The sequence below is a fragment of the Nanorana parkeri genome, unplaced genomic scaffold (assembly GCF_000935625.1).
Source record: "Nanorana parkeri isolate BGI_ZX_2015 unplaced genomic scaffold, ASM93562v1 scaffold1591, whole genome shotgun sequence".
Lineage (NCBI taxonomy): Eukaryota > Metazoa > Chordata > Amphibia > Anura > Dicroglossidae > Nanorana > Nanorana parkeri.
Window position 1 is genome coordinate 74455 of NW_017307859.1, and position 20017 is coordinate 94471.

At 42.4% G+C, this 20017-nt stretch overlaps 1 protein-coding gene across 1 annotated transcript in view; it reads right to left on the reverse strand.

The window, feature by feature from the left end:
- Positions 1 to 20017, reverse strand: part of LOC108798945 (A disintegrin and metalloproteinase with thrombospondin motifs 2-like) — a gene marked incomplete at its 3' end in the record, with an annotated part of 345605 nt that overhangs the window by 70643 nt on the left and 254945 nt on the right. The window contains exons 12-14 of the mRNA XM_018570755.1: positions 19501 to 19646; positions 18402 to 18577; positions 13661 to 13794 (exon numbers count right to left, since the gene is read on the reverse strand). Of these exons, the coding sequence (XP_018426257.1) occupies positions 13661 to 13794; positions 18402 to 18577; positions 19501 to 19646 (456 nt within the window). The remainder of the gene's footprint in view (positions 1 to 13660; positions 13795 to 18401; positions 18578 to 19500; positions 19647 to 20017) is intronic.

Here is a 20017-nt window from a genome sequence, read left to right on the forward strand (position 1 = left end):
CCTGATTTTGGAGAGTCACTAGTTCTCTATATTTGTTATTTTTTTTTATATATATATATATATATATATACACATACATGCATTGATACTATTTAACTGAATGGGAAGGCTTTGTTTTGACATTTGTATAACTATGTTGCATTAGTGATTTTGGATTTAGGAGGAGGGATGCACACACATGCTAACATTTGATGAATGAAAACTAGGGTTGCACAGATACCAAGTACAGTACTCGGTACGAGTACATGTACCGATACTTTTGAGCTCCAAGACTAGAGAAAAATTCGGAGGCAGCTGTCATTTGTAAGGAGCACACAAAGCTCCTGGGATTAGTACATCTCTGTTTTAATGTACAATTTTGTTTTTATAAATATAAAAGGGATGCACAGATACCAGTTTTGCGAGTACTGGTACTGGCCGAGTACTTACAAGTACTGATACATTTTTGTTTATTGTCATGTGACAGTTTTTCTAAAACAGTACAGACTAATGATTTCAGGACAGTGGTGGAGTGCCAGAGCCAGATCCCCGCTGCAATCCTGGTAGTTCTCCTGAAAATGCCAAGTATCTGCACTGGTACTCAAAGTATCTGTGCATCCCTAATGAAAACCGAACACAAAGGAGTTTTTTTTATTTTAATTTATTTTAGCGCAGGGTCACTTGGTTCACAATCTGCTGTATCCTCCTGTCTGCTGTAACCTGCATGCAGTAAAGCACTTTGTGGAGGAAAAGGTATTTGGTGAGTTCAGCTATCTGATAAGGATTGTCAGCAGTGATTGTATCTGCTTATACAGACCAGGCATACAAGTCTCAGCAAAGGATAAATTGCTAATACAACAATCAGAGTCAAAATACTACTGTTGATGATTTTAAATATTTAGGGATACATATTGTTAGATATTTTTTCCTGATGATACTTAGGAGCTGTGACGGAGCAGGGGGCGTGGAGCTGTGACAGAGCAGGGGGTGTGGAGAGCTGTGACAGAGGAGGGGGCGTGGATTGGTGACAGAGGAGGGGGCGTGGAGCTGTGACAGGCTCTGCCACCTCCCTCAGCCTCTGTTCCCGGCCACTGCTCGTTCTTGTCACAGGAGTTCTAGCACAGTGCTGTGCTAGAACTCCTGTGTGGGAGGTGACAGGGTCAATAAAGAGTACCTGTCACCTCCAAATGCTATCACACAGGGTTTGTTATCCCCTTAGTTAAGTGAAAAAAACAATAACTAATTAAAAAAGGCGATAAAGTGAAAGGAGAACTGAGGTGAGTGCTTTTCACTCACCTCATAGTTCTAGCCGACCTGTGACAATGAGACTGCCACAGGTCGGCTCAGTAGATCAGGAGGTGAGCGAACACATACCGGCGTTCGCTCACCTCTCGATCCTGTCACGGCTCTCTGCCATGACAGGGGAGGGGCTGGATTCCCCCCTCCGCCGCTCTGATCCGCCAGCGCTGACTGGCGGAATGGACGGGGGAGGGGGCGGGTACAGCTGGCTCTGCCTCTAGATAGGCAGAGCCAGATGTCAGTCACGCAGCTGGGCGGATCCCGGCATAATTGTCGGGATCCGGTTCAGCTGCGGGGTCTCAGTATACCGCGAGCAGCAGCTTGCGGTATACTGCGGCGTCTCAGTATACTGAGCCTAGGGTGACGGGAGGACGCTAGTTTGTGTCCTCCCGTTACCCTAAGGAGAACTATGGGGAAAAGCCTTAACCCCATAGTTCTCCTTTAAAATAATAAAATAAATGGAAATTAAATTTTTTTACAAAGTAAATAAAAATTGAAAAAAATGAAAACCAGCCCCACTGCCCCCATCTGCATGCGAATAAAAGCGCAGTGTTTTCAACCGCGATTGTGTGCAACCGCTCAGGCATGGCGGTATTGCGGCGGGAAACCACGGAATCTGCCTGGCACGACTGGGATGCTATTAGAAAATAATGGCACTGGCAGCGCGAACGGCGGTGGTGTGCAATCCATGACCGCCTGGTCATCGTGCACTAAACTGAGCGGATGGCTGGGCGGTCACGGAATCGCACACCACCGCTGATCGCGCTGGCAGTGCCATTATTTTCTAATGACGCTCCATTTGCGCCAATCAGATCGCACAGTTTCCTTTCCGCAATACCGCTTGGGCGGTCCCACACGATCGCGGTTGAAAACATGAATAGGTTAAATGTTTTATTGTTCTAAAACAGTCTTAAATTTAAAGTTCTTCATAATCGTAAAGATATTGGCCTAAAAGCATTAGTCTGTATTGTTTTTTTTTTAAATGTCACCTGTCCCTTTAAGAAAAAGTATCTGTAATTGGTATCGTCAAGTACATGAGGGGAAGTACTTGTACTTGGTCTTGAAAAAGTGGTATCGGGACATTCCTAGTATAAATAAACACCATTTAAAAAATATATACCCTAAATCTAGCACTTTTCTCTTTGTTGTTAAAGTGCCATTTATTAGACATGTGCATTCGGATGCGGACGAACCTGCAAATCAACGAAAATCAGGTGATTCGGAGGTTCGTCCGAATCCGAAATAACGAATTTAATATATGCCCGAATATACTAAAACGATATTCGGCATAAATGAATTTGTTTTCAGAACAAGGAAGTGGGGCGCATGACGTCCCATGACGCTGACGTCACATGCCTAACAAGCAATGGCCAAATCGGCCACCAGCGCGTTCTGCGCATGCGCGCCACCATTTTGGAGTAGATCTTGGTATACACCAAGATGGTGTCGTTCCAACATGCGGGTGCCACCATCTTGGCTGCTGCTCATTCTGCATTCTCAGTGTGCGGTTTTAGATTCGGAGGCCTCTGTCTGTTCTCCAGAAGGACTGTCCCCATCCTTATATACATCTTCTACTTTAAAATAACCTATGAGATGTTTACCTTTAAAAAGTAATTTCATATTAGCATATTGAAGTTCTATTTCCACTACATATTAGCATAATTAAGTTCCATACTCTCATCCTGAGTCATGTACACTTCTTCAACTACTCTTTGGACATTCCTAACAGCTGTTCACACTATATTGGGGTCTGCTCTGTCAGGCTTAGTGATGGGCCGAACACCCCCGAACGGCCGGAAAGTTCGAATGCAAACTCAAACCTAATGCAAGTCAATGGGGGTCGAACGTTCGAAAATGATTGTCCCCTTTAAGAGGGCTTATATGCAAGTGATTGGCCATAAAAGGTGTATGGGGGTCTGGGTACTGCTCTGGGGGACAGTAATCAATGAAAAAAGAAACAAAAAAATGTTTTTATTCTTAAAGTGTGTAGTTCCTCCTCCCAAACAATACCAGACCCTTTAGGTCTGGTAGGAATGTTGGGAGGGCCATTTAAAAAAAAAAAAAAACTGTGTAGGGTTCCCCTTAAAAGTCATACCAGGCCATTAAGGTCTGGTAGGAATATTTAGGAGGGACCCCATGTAAAAAAAAAAAAAAAGGTGTGTGGGGTTCCCCCTTAAAGTCATATCAGGCCCTTAAGGTCTGGTAGGAATTTCAAGAAGGAACCCCACCCGGGGGGGAAACATGGGGACCCCCCTAAAATTCCATACCAGACCCTTGATCCGAGCATAGGCCTGGCAGGGCCGTAAAGGGGGGGGGGGATGAGCGAGCGCCGCCCCCCCCCCACACACACAGCTCAGCTCAGTATGCCGTACGGACCTGGCATTTACAGTTCTACTATAAGCTCATGGTCACTTTAGCGACCATGAGCTTATAGTAGAACTGTTCCCCGGACAGTCCCCTTCAAATTAATAGCTGTCATCAGCGGCTCACTTATGTCCTCAATTTCTTTTTCTATTTCAAAAGGGAAATGTCAGGGGTCTATTTAGCCCCCAGATATTTCACTGCAGCCCCCCCCACGGATGACAGCGGCTCTGTGCGTGGCCGTATGGAGGATCGATAAATATCATTGATATTTACTGATACTCTGTGCAGCAAAAACGCCGGAGTGATCGTGTGATCACTCCAGTGTTTGTAAATAACTGGGGACACATAGGGGGTTATTCACAAAGCTGCCGAAGGCAGCCGTGTGAATAACCAACACGAAGTGAAGTGAGCCGAACGCCGTTTGGCTATTCACTTCAGGCTTGTACAGCTGATTTCAGCCATACACCGACTGAAATCAGCCGTACAACGGCTTGCTGCGGCTGGGTTTGGGTCGGCCGAAGTGCAGAAGGAGTTTGACTCAGCTAATCCAACATCTGGATCGGCTTAGCCGAACCTCCGGCAGGCTACTCGTTGCTGTTCGGCCTATTCTCATAGGGCCCAAACAGCAGTGAGTGAATAGCCGAATGCCGGAGAGCGCCCTTCGGCTCAGTTATTCTATTCTGCTCGGTACCTCTGTGGTACCGAGCAGAATAGAAAAAGTAGAGAAAAATGAGAAAATGATGGGCGGAGCTAGCAGTGACCGCTAGCTCCGCCCAATTGTTTTCTATTGGACGGGACCAGTTGTCATTACAATGAGAGCTTGTCGGAGGTGGCGGTCATATCAAAGCCGGCTCCGACAAGCTCTCATGCTAGTAACAAGGAGATGCTGAACTGTCATTACACACTGAGAACCCGGCGGAGCCGCCGTGATATCATGGCAGCATTGCTGGGTTCTCAGTGTGTAATGACAGTCCAGCGTCCCCTGGTTACTAAGTAACCAGGAGATGCTGAACTGTCATTACACACTGAGAACCTGGCGGAGCCGCCGTGATATGGTGGCTGCGCCGGGTTCTCAGTGTGTAATGACAGTCCAGCGTCCCCTGGTTACTAGATAACCAGGAGATGCTGAACTGTCATTACACACTGAGAACCTGGCGGAGCCGCCGTGATATCACAGCGGCTCCGCCGGGTTCTCAGTGTAATGACACATCAGCGTCCGTGGTTAGCTGCTAACCAGGGGACGCTGATCTGTCTCTGCCTGCAAGTGGCCGGAGCCAACCGTGAGATGATGGCTGGCTCCGCCAAGCTGTCAGTAGCAGGTTGTCGGCCAGCCGTTCCAGCTTCGGCTTTCACCTCGGCTCAGTTGAGCCGAAGCATATGCCTTCGGCTCGACTGAGCCGCTCGGCCAACTTCGGGAGCTGTACGGGCTCAAGTGAATAGCCCGTACAGCAGCCCTTCTGTTCTACTCAACCGAAGGGTCCTGGGGCCAAAGCTAGCCGAAGGATCAGCCAAAGCTATGGCTAGATCCTTCGGCAGCTTTGTGAATAACCCCCAGTTATGAATGAATGTCCCCAGTTATGAATGAACAGGCTGTGATTTACATCACAGCCTGTTCATTCATGAACTTCTGAATGGAGAGTAGCACTCACTATGGAGGCTTCTCCCCATTCATAAACTGCTTGATAGTAAAATACTATCAGCAAAAATATGTAAAAAAAATTAAAATAAAAAAATGTAAAAAAAATATTTAAAAAAACGAATAAAAAAAGCACAGCCCCTCCCCCCCCACATAACACACACATATTGTGGTGCACACGTGCTGCAGTGCATTGTTAGAACGCATCACAGTGCATGGTCTTTTTTATTAATTTTTTTCTTTAAAAAAAAACATTAAATTAACTGTGGCAGCGCATGGCAAAGCTTTGTGACTCATTGCCATGCGTTGTGATACCTTGTGTTGCAATTAAATATACACCTGTATCATTTTATCACAACACAAACACCAAAACAATTTTTTACATAAGTCGATTATTTACAGTTTTGCATACCTTCATTTTTTTACCTTTTCGCAAAAAGGCGCAATTACAAATTTGCTAATATTTGTTATTTATTAACTCAATACAGTTTTATCTTTTAGATTTAGTCAGAAAATATATATTTTTGTGCATGGATACTGATTTTGGTGTGTTTTAACAATTTAATTGTGTATTTTTATCGGTTTAATATTAATTTGAGAAACATTTGCGCAATTATCGCAGGGCCTACAAATTTAGTATCACCATCCTTTTATTCTACCGGGCCTTCGCTTTCAGAAAATATATGGTTTGGAGGGTCTTTTACAAACGCTAGCAACCCAGCAGTTGAAAATCAAATCAATAGGAAAAAAATTGCAAAAATGGCTTGGCCAGCTGATTTGAAAAATGTTCCGGAGGGCTTGGCAGCGAAAGGGTTAAGGACTAATGATGGGCTGCCTGTTCGAATCGAACATAAGTTCGATTTGAACATCGCCCATTCAATCGTTTCGCCGAACTTTGCGGGATGTTCGCGGTCTGTTCGACCGCGGGACATCCCACAATGCACTGCACCCTCTGAAACTGTAATTGGCTACAGTCTTGCACCTGACCATAGGTCAGGTGCAAGACTGTGCCAATCAGGGCTCAGTACACATTTAGAGCCTTGATTGGGCAAAGTCATGATGACTTTGCCCAATCATGGCTCACAGCTAAGTCCCTGCAGCACACTATATAAGGCTGCTGACACCGCGACCCTATGTAGTGTGTTGCAGGAGTTAAACAGATAGAATTCTATTTAAGTTAGTGATAGCAGATTTATTGAGAGTTATAGCAGAGTTAGTTATATATATATATATATCAGAGTTCTGCATATCAGAGTTCTGCATATCAGAGTTCTGCATATCCGTTCTAGATATCAGAGTTCTGTGCTATAGCAGTCTCTCATACTGATCTATTATAGCAGTCGATCAGAACAGTCTATTCTGACAGTCGATAATTGCAATCTATTGCAGTACACATGTCAGAAAGACCAAAAAGGACAGGCAGACGCGCCCATGCAAAGATAACAGGGCAAGCAGCCTCTGTGTCCACAGGCCGTGGACGTGGTGCATCATCTGCAGGCGGGGCAAGCTTGTCCTTTCTATGGTGCTGGTGCTGGCTGTCTTATGCAGCAGCAACATACAGAGGAGTTGGTGGATTGGATAACCAGGCCATCCTCATCCTCCTCTGTCACCCAGGCTAGTAGTGGTTCTCAGTCCATCTCAGCTGCCAAAGCATCTTATTCAGCCTCCATGTCCACAGCTTCTCCTGCTGTAGTCTCACCATCACGCACGGAGGAGTCAGCTGAATTGTTTCACCACAATGTCAGTGACATGATGCTTGAGGATGTGCAGCAATTCCAGTGGTCTGATGTTGGCTCTGAGGTTGAGGAAGGGAGTAACATCAGCCTAGAGGGAGGGGGTACCAGTGACGCACAACTAACTGGCACTCATGTTCCCCCAGCTGCAGCATACTGCCAGGTTGGCTCCAGTGACGAGGACATGGGGGTGATGACGATGATGAGGTCACTGACTCCACTTGGGTGCCTGATCGAATAGAGGAGGCAAGTGAGGAGGCACAACCCCAACGAGGCGCAATGTCCTCTACAAGCAACCGTAGCCAGTCCATTGCATCAGAAGGCAGAGCTGCACAGGTACAGGACGCTGTTGTCTCGCAGCACCCGTCCAGGAACTCTGCTGTCTGGGAGTTGTTCACGACATGTGCAGCAGACGGCAGCATTGCTATTTGCAAGCTTTGTCTCAAGAGGTTCAAGTGTGGCAAAAAAATCAGCCGCTTGGGTACCACGTGCTTGAAGAGACATATGACCACCTGCCATGCATCCCTGCCATGACTATGACCACCTGCCATGCAACACTTCCCATCGGTCCTCATCTGTCTCTACCCCCACTATATGTCATGCCATGTCCACAACCTCCACTGACAGCAAAGATGTTGTAGTAATGGTTTCACCAGGCCCTTCCTCTGAATCTGCCAGCAGCCCATCAGCTGCAGATTTTCGCAATCCAATTAAGCTGCCCCAGCTGCTGCAGTGGGAGAAAAAATACTGTCCCACCCATCCACATGCACAGCGTCTAAATGCCAGATTGGCCAAATTACTTGCGTTACAGCTGCTGCCTTTCCAGCTGGTGGACTCTGCCCCCTTCCGTGTGTTTGCCGAATGTGCTGTACCACAGGAAGGTCATTCCAGCACTCTACCAGCATTTGGAAGGCAATGTTTTAGCCTCATTTGAAAAGGCAGTCAGCAGCAAGGTCCACATTATTGCAGACACATGGTCCAGCAAGCATGGACAGGGCCGTTACATTTCGTTCACGGCACACTGGGTAACTCTGCTAGCAGCTGGGAGGGATCCAGGACGGGGCTCTGTGCTGGAGCTTGCTCATCCACCACACTTCCAGAAAGCTGCTGATATGAGGTCTATCTGCTCCACCCCCTCCTCCTCTGCAGATTTCTCTGGCGAAGCGGCAGTTTACCCGAAGCGTGTCAGGGGTTCCGCAACGGCTCAAGCAAAAAGATGTCATGCTGTGCTTGAGCTGGTTTGTTTAGGGGACAGGAGCTACACTGGGGCAGAGATTCTGTCAGCTCTGCAGGGGCAGGCCCAGAGGTGGTTAACATCATGGCAGCTTGAGCCGGGAATAGTTGTCTGTGATAATGGCAGCAACCTTCTCTCCGCCCTACGCCTGGGTACCATGCCTGGCACACGTTCTAAATATGGTGGTACAGCGTTTCCTAACCAGGTACTCAGGGCTGGCAGAGCTTATCAGGCAGGCCAGAAAAGTCTGCAGCCACTTCAGAGGGTCATACCCGGCAAGTGTTCGCCTGGCCGAAATTCAAAGTGAATTCCACCTTCCCACAAACCGTCTGATCTGTAACATGCCCACCAGGTGGAACTCAAAATTGGCAATGCTGAAGCATCTGCACAAGCAGCAGAGGGCCCTCAATGAGTACTTGTGTGAGTATTCATTGAGGACATGTTCAGAGGACCTTGTTTTTTTCCCCCCGTCAGTGGCTGCTGATTAAGGATGCATGCACTGTCCTGTCACCATTTAAGGAGGCGACAAGGATGGTGAGCAGGGACAGTGCATGCATCAGTGACACAATCCTGTTGGTGTTCCTGCTGGAGCACACTCTGTTGGGAATTATTGATGTGGCACTAGAGGCAGAGCAGCAGGAGGAAGAAGAGGATGTCCTTAGCTCCCAAGGCCCTCTTTACGCAGACAGCATTCCAGGAAGACTCAGAAGCTAATGCCTCCTCCAACTTACGCTGCATGGGCTCCCTTATCCTGCAAAGACTGCTAAAGGACCCCAGGATTTGTGGTATCAAGGAGAGAGATCATTACTGGTTGGCAACCCTTCTTGTTCCACGATACAAGGGTAAGGTTGCATAGCTCATCCTGGCCTCACAGAGGGAACACAGGATGAAACAACTGGAGGACGCTCTATAGCGAAACTTGTGTAACACCTTTCCAGGCACTGGTAGGTTACCAAATGATGACAGGGATGCTTCTGAGGCTGTGGTTGGTCAGAGGAAGAGCAGTGGAGAAGGGGGCCGCTTGACTGATGCCTTCCGCAATTTTTTTAGTCCACGATGCCCAGGGATGTAAAATTTAGGCACCCATCACCAGCGTCTTCACCATGTGGTGCAGGACTACCTAGGGGCAAGGGCAGATCTGGATAGCTTTCCAGCGGATTATCCACTGGCTTACAGGGTGTTGAGATTGGATCACTGGCCAGAACTTAGCCAATATGCCATGGAGCTACTAGGCTGCCCTTCATCCAGCGTGCTTTCTGAAAGGACGTTCAGTGCTGCTGGAGGTTTTGTCACAGACAAAGGAGTGCATCTGTCCACAGAGTCCGTAGACCGGCTGACATTTATAAAAATTAATCAGTCCTGGATCAGCAGCAGCTATCACTCCCCTGATGCTGATGTTACTGAATAGATCGGGGGATCTCTGCATTCGGAAAACTTCCTAGGCTGCCTACGCTGGTGGGAGATTATTATGCATTCTTCAACTTAGATTCTCGGTGTCGTGCACCACCGACTAAGACACAATTGTTCCGCACTTGCATGTGATAGGTGCATATAATTTCAATATTTGACCGCAGGGTCCAACCCTGCACTCTTCCAGAATGCCTCTGAAGGGCTACGGTGTGAAGGCACTAGCTGGCACCAAAGGCCCAATATTTGGGTGCACTGACTGTAAAAATCCCTGTTCCTTTAAAAACTTTTTTTTTTATAATTGATTCCTGTCCCCCAGGGCAGTACCCGGACTCCTATACACCTTTTATGGCCAATAACTTGCATATACGAAGGGGGTGTTCGGCACATCACTATTAAGGACTACTTAGTGGAGTTTGTTCAGGATAATGGCATAATAAATGATAACCAGCATGGATTTAGGAAGGATCGTTCCTGCCAGACCAACCTGCTAACTTTTTACGAAGGGGTAAGTAGATATCTGGATGGAGGGAGGCCGGTGGACGTAGTGTATCTGGACTTTTCAAAAGCATTTGACACGGTACCACATAAACGCTTGCTACACAAGCTGAGGTCTATGGGCATAGATGGAATAGTGTGTACGTGGATAGAAAACTGGCTACAGGAACGTGTACAGAGAGTATCTATAAATGGAACCTTTTCAGACTGGTCTAGGGTCATGAGCGGTGTGCCCCAGGGTTCTGTGCTGGGCCCCATGCTATTCAACCTGTTTATTAACGATATTGGGGAGGGAATGAATAGCCATGTCTCAGTGTTTGCTAATAATACCAAAATTGGGAGGGTAATAGACATGGACTTAGATATTATAACATTACAGGAGGACCTGGATAAAATGGGGGAGTGGGCAACTGTATGGCAGATGAGGTTTAATGTCGATAAATGCAAAGTAATGCACTTTGGAGTTAAAAATAGGCAAGTGGGCTATACAATAATGGGTATGCCACTAGGGAAGTCAGAAATGGAGAAAGATTTGGGGGTCATTGTAGACCACAGATTGAATAGTAGCTTCCAGTGCCAGGCTGCTGTAAACAAAGCAAGTAGAGTCCTGTCCTGTATTAAGAAGGGGATGTATTGCAAAGACAAGTCTATAATTTTGCCCCTTTACAGATCACTGGTTCGGCCTAATCTGGAGTATGTGGTCCAGTTTTGGTCACCAGTCCACCGGTAGGATGTCCTTGAGCTGGAAAGAGTCCAGCGGAGGGCAACCAAACTCATTAAGGGGATGGAGGACCAGGGCTATGAGACAAGGCTACTAAATTTAAACATCTTCTCGTTGGAAGTAAGGAGATTAAGGGGGGACATGATTTTCATGTTCAAGATGTTCAATGGTTATAGCAACATCAGCAAAAAACTCTTTACGGTTAACCCCATAACAAAGACTAGAGGCCACCATCTAAAGTTGGTGGAGAAAAAATTTCAGCACAATGGGCGAAGGGGGTTCTTCTCAGTTAGAGCGGTTAGGGTCTGGAACTTGCTGCCACATGCAGTGATTTCAGCTAAGAATGTGGAATCATTCAAGAAGCTCTTTGATGATTTCCTTAGAGACCATAACATAAAGGGGTACAGGTACTTCTAAGAATAAGATCACACATGGACTCATACACATGCACACACCAGCAGAACCATATGCATACACGCAATAGGTTGGACTTGTGTCTTTATTCAACCTCAAATACTATGTAACTTTATAACTAACTACGACTTTCCCGATACTATTCGCACACAGTTTGGCTCCATCCAATCAACCTACACGCTACTTCCTTGGAACTTCTTCTTTGATATTTATCATTAACAAAGGCTGTTACCACTATCTACTCTTTATTACAAACATTCCTTCCCTCACCTTTTCTGCTGCTGGAAACAAATGCAAACTCCTAATACCTTCTTTGGATACTGATTGCTGGGGTGAACTCTCTCGCATGTGGTTTAAGGATGTTATTAGTACTGCTGTTAAGTTTATAAAATTCAAGTTAATTCATGGTCTATATTATACTTCCTCTAGGCTTGGGCATATGGGCATTTGTGGTACTGCTTGTTGTGCACACTTTGCGTTTGACCCGGCGGATTTGTTCCATATTTTTTGGGTGTTCCATATTTTGTGGGTTTGTTCAAGAGTACTGGGCCCTGGTTTTACGATGTGCTTCAAACTAAGCTAGATATTAAGTTTCCCTTTATCCTATCTGTCCTATTATTGGGTATTGTGGATCCTTTTATGGAATGTTCTGCAATGTGTTCCCTTCTTCAACTCCTATGTTTTTATGCCCACAAGGCCATATTACTGCATTGGAAGCAACCCTGTCCTCCTTCGCCTCATGCCTTTGTAAAACTAATGGAGGATGTGATTCCCAAATATACATTGATCTATGAAGCTAGACCTTGCCTGAAGAAATTCAACAAAATATGGGGTCCGTGGCTCTTGATGTGGCTATGGGTCCATTGATGGTTTATTTGCAAGGGGATGAGGATGATAGTGTGTGTTTGTGTGAGCTTTGTGTGGTGTCTCGTTAGTGTTGTGGTTGTTCAGTTTGTTTGTTTTTGTGTATATTGCAACCTGAATGTTGCCTTTTGTTGGGACTGCTCCCATTTTGTAATTTGTTTTTTTACTATTGTTTAACCACTTGAAGTCCGGGGTGTTAAACCCCCTTCCCATCCAGGCCATTTTTTAGTATTCAGCGCTGCGGTACTTTGACTGGCATTTATTCCGTCATGCAACGCTGTACTGAAATGAATTTTATACCCTTTTTTGGGGACAGATAGAGCTTTCTTTTGGTGGTATTTAATCACCACTGGGGTTTTTATTTTTTGCTATATTAAGGAAAATTTACAGAAAATGTAAAAAAAAAACTGTTTCCCCTATATTAAATTCTAAAACATTTTATTATTACCCAATTTTTTGGTAAAATATAAAAGACGGGGCAAAAAACTACATTACCCAAAATTGGCCATAGGCGACGCTTTAAAAGCTGTTACCGCTCATCAGTTTAGTGTTATCAGTGATTGATGGCCCTAAAATTATTGCTCTCACTGCAAAGGAGGAAGATGCTGAGCGCCCTTCCGAGCCGGTCCCGGGCCGCAGATGGGGTAGCGGATCCCGGGATTGAAGGTGAGGGGTCAGGAGGGGGGAGCGGCATCACTCAAGGGGGGGTCGACAAAATTGCGCCATACAACCGATCGGCAGCTATAGAGCCACTGATCAGTTGTATGTGAAACGGCCGTTAACGGCTGTAAAAACTAGCGAGCAGGAGAAAAATGCCGACTGGAGACGACAGCCCGCTGATGCCAGTCTGCCGTCCGTCCGTTTTTTCGGGCGGACGACAAGAGGTTAAAAATCTGTTTTATAAATAAACACCTTTTAAAAATAATGCACTTTCCCCTTTGTTGTTAAAGTGCCATTTATTAGACATGGTCTGGGTTCTTCTACAACACTACATTGAGTTCAGCTTGAAGACTGTATTGATTTACTTTAAATAACTATTTTGAGTTTAATTGAAAACATTCCCAAATGTCTTCCTGAATTCCTTAAAGCAAACACCTTTCACTGAGATGAGATGTCCCAGCAATGTTCTGCTGGTGACAAGGCTTGGATTGTGTGCATTGCGTTGGCAAACTGAAGTCATTTGCACTTTCAAAGCAGGATGTGAATGCTCTGCAAGTGTAAGTATTTGAAAAATTACAGCATTTTACACCTGACAGGTCTATGTTATTATTAAATCATCATACATAGAGGGATGCATTGGTAGAATCTGATTTTTGAGTGTAAATGTCCTCTTTAACTACACAGTATATTCATACAGGTTATAATGAGAAGGCACTATGGGAATCAAAAATCCTTCCAACTATATCAGTGCATAGCACAGTAAAGTCTTCATAAACCAAAAAGGTATTCAAGTCTTATTACATCACATATCCCCAAACTAATTCCAAAACTGATAAGTTCATAATGCTCACCAGGCATTCACCTCGAACACAAATATTGTGAGAATCTTTGTATGAGCATTGTGTTCCATCATGTGTTAGTCGCTTCATGTATACAACATCTCCACATTCTTTAGACTGGCAGTAAAGATGACATCTTTCCTTTTCTGAAAAACAAAGACAGACATAGGACATTTCTGTGCTATCATTTCAGAAATGTCAACAATTTTATAACCAACTTTTGGCAGTTCGATCTCCTGCTAAATATCAGAACTCCCCAGAACAGTTTATAATGAGGTGGATCAAAATAAATCAAGAGTCCTGAATTAAAATAACTGTCAACTTTACCATTGCCCTTAAAGTGACACTAAACTCAGGAGTTAAATCTTAAAAATGCATTCAAGTACCATAACTATTAACAAAAATGTAGCTTATTTGTGTATTTGTATTATCACTACAGTCTCACATTTGGTTTACTAATTTGTAATTAGATTGTAGTCTAACGCAGGAGCGAGCTTATAGTGGTGGCTACTTTATAGCACACACAGAAGTAAGGACAGTGTCCGCACCAATTCAGAGATGTTTTGAAGATCTACAGCTCAGTGATACACAAATAGGATACATTTTCTTCTTTTCTTAATAGATATGGTACTTGAATGCATTGTTAAGATTTAACTCCTGAGTTTAGTTTTCACTTTAAAACAAAAGGTGTCCACTTACATCACGTATGTAAAGAAAAAATATAGCTGCAAGCAGCAAAAAAGGTGGCCTAGCAAAAGAGCCGGTCATAGCACATGAGAAGAAATTTTAGCTAGAGAGAGAAAAAGCAAAACATGATTTCATGAATTTAAAAAAAAAATTAAATTCAAAATGGACGCCGACCTTGATGACCTCTGGAAGTCAGATTGTATTTTGCAGTTATGATGTTGAGTTATCATATGCATAACAACTTTAACATACTTCAATAGTGATTAGAAATGCACGTTTATGCAATTTGCTGCACTGTTAAAAATAATTTGCATGTGGTGGCCATAGCGATTTTGGGATCGGGACTGGTTTTACAACCGTGGGAGAAGAGGTCGCCCTGGACATATGTGAAAAGCTTTGAGTTATTCTGCAGAGCACAGGGCTTTACCACTGTGCAAAGTTTAACGAGTTTTTGACTAACAGAGCACTTGTTACAGGCATTTGAAAAAAGGGGTGGAATAATAAAAAAATATTAAATTAATAATAATAAATATAGCTGCAAGCAGCAATAAAGGTGGCCAAGCAGTAGAGCAGGTCATAGCACATGAGAAGATATTGTTGTTAGAGAGATAAAAAAAAGGACATGATTTTATGAATTATAAAAAAAAAATCACATTCAAAATGGCCACCGACCTTGGTGACCTCTGGAAGCCATATTGTATTTGGCAGTTATGATTTTGAGTTATCATATGTATAACAAGTTTAACATACTTCAATAGTGATATGAATACACGTTTATGCAATTGGATGCAATGTCAAAAAGTGATTGGCTTGTGGCGGCCATATTGATTTGGGGATCGGGCCTGGTTTTACAACCGTGGTAGAAGAGGTAGCCGTGGACATATGTGCAAAGTTTTGAGTTATTCTGATGAATGGTTTAAGAGTTTAAATTGTTTGCAGAATATTGCACAATCCAAAATGGCTGCCAAACCATGTGACCAATAGAGCTTTAATGAATACCATGTGGCAACAGAGCAAAGCATAAGCTCACAGAGCAATTTGTACACCTGTAGCTTTAGCGGTTCTGGATAAGCAGGTTTCTGAATATTTGCAAAAACTGTCGCAAAAACCAAGATGGCTGCCACATCATGTGATCTATGACCTTTATATTGCAATAAGTTCTACAGAGCACAGGTCTCTACCATTGTGCAAAGTTTCATGAGTTTTTGACTAACAGAGCACTTGTTACAGGCATTTGAAAAAGTGGCGGAATAATAATAAAATAATAATAATAAAATATAATAATAAAATATAGCTGCAAGCAGCAATAAAGGTGGCCAAGCAGTAGAGCCGGTCATAGCGCATGAAAAGATATTGTAGTTTAAAAGATTTTTTAAAAAGACATGATTTTATGAATTATAAAAAAAATCAAAAACCATTCAAAATGGCTGCCGACCTTGGTGACCTCTGGAAGCCATATTGTATTTGGCAGTTATGATGTTGAGTTATCAGAATATTGCACCATCCAAAATGGCTGCCAAACCATGTGGTCACATGTCTTGCAATAAACATATATGATTGTAGAGCTCAGCATAATCTCACATATTAATTTGTATATTTGTAGCCTTAGCGGTTATGAAAAAACAGATGTTTGAAAATCGTCAGAAATAGGTTTGCTTAAATCAAGATGGCCGCCAGAGCATGCGACTTATAACCTATATGTTTCCAAGGTTTAAACACAGCACAGCCCTCTACCATTGTTCCAAATTTCATGAGTTTTTACATGATAGTGTGCCAATAATTAGCCTTTGAAATAAAGAGCATCAAAATAATATAAATATTTGTCGAATTTGACACAATTCAATATGGCCGCCGAACCATGTGGCCATTTGACTTGTAATGTTCAGTTGTGAATGCAGATCATGCCGTGACTATACACAGCAATTTGTAGATCTGTAGCTGTATCAGTTTCTGAGAAAGGGATGTTTGAATATGGAGCTGAATATAATCACCTAAAACAAGATGGCTGCCAGGCAATGTGACCTATGACCTTTATGTTGCAAACGTTTGGCCATAGCATAAAGCTCTACCATTGGGCCAAGTTGCATCAGTTTGTGAGTAACAGTGCGCTAATAACAGGCTTTTGAAAAAAAGGCCATAACACTATCTAAACACCATTGGCTTGCAGCGGCCATTTTGATTGTGGGATCAAGCCTATTTCTACAACCGTGGTAGAAGAGATAGCCCTGGACATATGTGCAAAGTTTTGAGTTATTCTGATATATGGTTTCAGAGTTTAAGTTGTTGACAGAATATTGCACAAATCAAAATGGCTGCCAAACCATGTCACCAATAGAGCTATAATGAACACCATGTGGCAACAGAGGAAAGCATAAGCTCACAGAGCAAGTTGTACATATTTAGCTTTAGCGCATCTGGAGATGCAGGTTTCTGAATAGTTCACAAAAATCGTCACAAAAACCAAGATGGCTGCCACAAAATGTGACCTATGACCTTTATATTATAATAAGCTCTGCAGAGCACAGGGCCATTGTGCAAAGTTTCATGAGTTTTTGACTTAGAGCACTTGTTACAGACATTTGAAAAAAGCGGTGGAATAATAATAATAATAATAATAATTAAAAAAAATATTAATAATCTTACCAATAACAATAGGCGTCCTTGCAACTTTGTTGCTTGGCCACCTAATAATAATCAGCACAATAACAATAGGTGTCCATGCAACTGTGTTGCTTGGCCACTTAATAAAAATAATAATAATAATCTTACCAATAACAATAGGTGTCCTTGCAACTTTGTTGCTTGGCCACCTAAAAATTCAAACCCGCGAAGGCACAGGGAGACAATGCAAACTCAATTGCCAATTACTTGCAGGCTGCTGAAGGTATGCCTGCTCTTGACACTAGCTAGCAGCTAATATTCTGACAAAGTCACTTTAAACATCCATGCAAATTTGTTCAATAAAAAGTATTTTATTTTGACATCACTGTGAAGTTAGGACCAAAGTAAGCAATTGAGTCAGTCAGTTATATTGGATATATTAACATATGTATGAACAGACATTAAAACCCATCTCATTGTCATTGACAGCCTGGGTTCAGAGGAAGTGGGTTGAATTATGTTGTCCAACATGAAAGAGGACCACTTTTGGTCAACTGGAGCAGTGAGTCTACATATGACATTGCTGGGAAAGGCGGGTATTGCAACACAAGCTATTTTTACAGCTGTTGGGGAATTAATTAAAAAAAAAAAAAATACAAGCTGGAGTTCTGCTTTAAATATAGTTGGATGTGTCTGTGCTATAAATCAGTGTATGATTTGCTTATCTCGGTCTGCAAATTAGTATTGTTTTACATTTATGTTATGTTCATGTTTAGTCACTTATCAAAGCCCTTACCCCTTCCCTAGAAATATATAAGCATGTCATTACAGATTTTTTAATATACACAGTAAGTCCCCTACATACAAGCATTCAAGTTGCAAACTTTCAAAGATGCGAACATGAGTCTGCATTTCTAATCACTAAAGTTAGTTCATGTGTCATAGCATACATTGTCACGTGCGTGTGCTTTTGTGTACTTTTACTGTACAGTACTGTATAGATTACAGTAGTACAGTATCTTTATTTCAAGCCCAGGATGTCCAGAAGCAAGCGTAAAAGCAACAGTGATGTAGCTTGGTACCTAAGCTAACTTTGTTGTACTTATGAACAAATTGGACTTAAGAACACGCTCTCGGAACAAAACCCATTCGTATGTAGGGGACCTACTGTACAGCAAAACTGAATTTTTTTATATTGGTTAAAATATCAAGGAAAAAAAGTCAATTTTTCTATGTATTTATTTAGTAAAAGTATTGTAATAAGAGTTAATTTGTACATAATCTAGCTTTGAGTTATAACAGTTGTCAACATTCTAAAAATAGCATCCAAGCAGGGCTTTCAACATTGAATTAAGCAATCCTTCAATAGGCCAAGACCATTTTAAAAATGTACTGGAGAGAACACAATAATAGTGACATATTTAACAAAAGCTGTGTAATATGTAATAATAAATCTCAAGCCTACCATCGGGATGCTCATATGGAATCCAATGATGTTTAGCATTCTGATATTCAAAGAATGGATCCCATTGTTTACACTGTTCTTCTCTAAAATCCTCAAAATCTCTGTCACAATCTTCAGTGTTGCAAAGCTCTAGCTCATAGCTTGGCCCTACACATGAACGACCTCCATTAGCTGGGCTAAATGCAAGACAGTAGAAGTATTAGCTTGTGTATTATAATATATTATAATTTATTTTACTGTACATAGCATTAGATACATACATATACTGTATGTTATAAGTGAATGCCTCTGGTAATAAAGGTCTACCTTGGTTAGCTTTTAAGGTCAACAAAAACTTGCTCCCTTAAATGCTTAATCAATATTTGGAACAGAATATATATTTGCTTCCCTTCTAGATCCTTCTTCTTCTTTCTTTCCTTTCCCTCTTGTCTTTTCTAACATTTTTGTGCCCCCTTTATTTTCTCATTCTTTACTGTTTTCTTAGTTCTTAAATTGGCGCAGATGTGCCTTATAAAGGTAATTTGGTATGCTGTTTCTTGGCAATATGGTGCTAGAGTTTCTGATTGTGATTTACACGCTGAACCTATAAACGATCCATCTATTTATTGATAACCCTGTTGTAATTACAACTAAAAGTGAAAATAAAGATTATATAAAAAAATAGGCTGGGTTAGACCCCATATATTTATATTAGGGTCTTTTCCCACTTTGGGTACATCTATTATAGTGCCAATAGTTGTGACAATAAAGACATCCAATATTTCTTTGACTATCACCGTAACAGCAGTAGAGGGTATATGCATCAATGAGGATACCTATTCCTTTGTTAGAGATGAGATTTCACATAATTTTAGTCAAATTTCCACAAACGTCCTGTTATATCTCTAGGGTGGGAAGGGAATGAAAATCTCTCTGAAGAGGATGCAGACAACTATACAAACCTGACAGAGGGCCTAACCCTTCCATACTCAGCTTTAAAAAAAACAAAAACAGTTTTGTTTACTTGAGAACTTATTTAAATGCAATATATTCTTAACATATAAAATATATTGCAGATACAAAGTTTTATGTGGTAAATACAAATACAATTTATACTTACTGAGGGTTGTCACAGCTCCTTGTTCTGTATCTAACACCTGTTCCACAAGTGCGAGAGCATGAACCAAATTTACTCCATGGCCCCCAATTTCCATCTTGTCTGAGAATTTCAGGAGTAAGCCAGATGCAGTGTCCTTTAAAGCAATGCTTCAAAAAAAAATAAAAAAATAATCTATACAAAACTTTTTACTGGATTCTACAAAATGGACATTTTGGTTTACAAAAAACAGTTTTCTTTGGTAATTTTACCTTTTTTCTTGCTAAAAGTGACCCACAGATTTCAGTAATAATTGGATTGTTGTACTCACCACATAATCCTTTTCTCTGTGTTGATTGATTAAAGGACACACCAAAGATCAGTAATATAAAATGGTGAACGCAGAGAAAAGGATTTTACGGAACAACCAAAAATCAAATTTTCCCTTTCAATCATTGAAGGATACAGTGAAGATCACTATATGTTGACCACTGGGGCATCAACAAGCAGTGGTACTAAAGGGCAACCAAGATTTACCCCC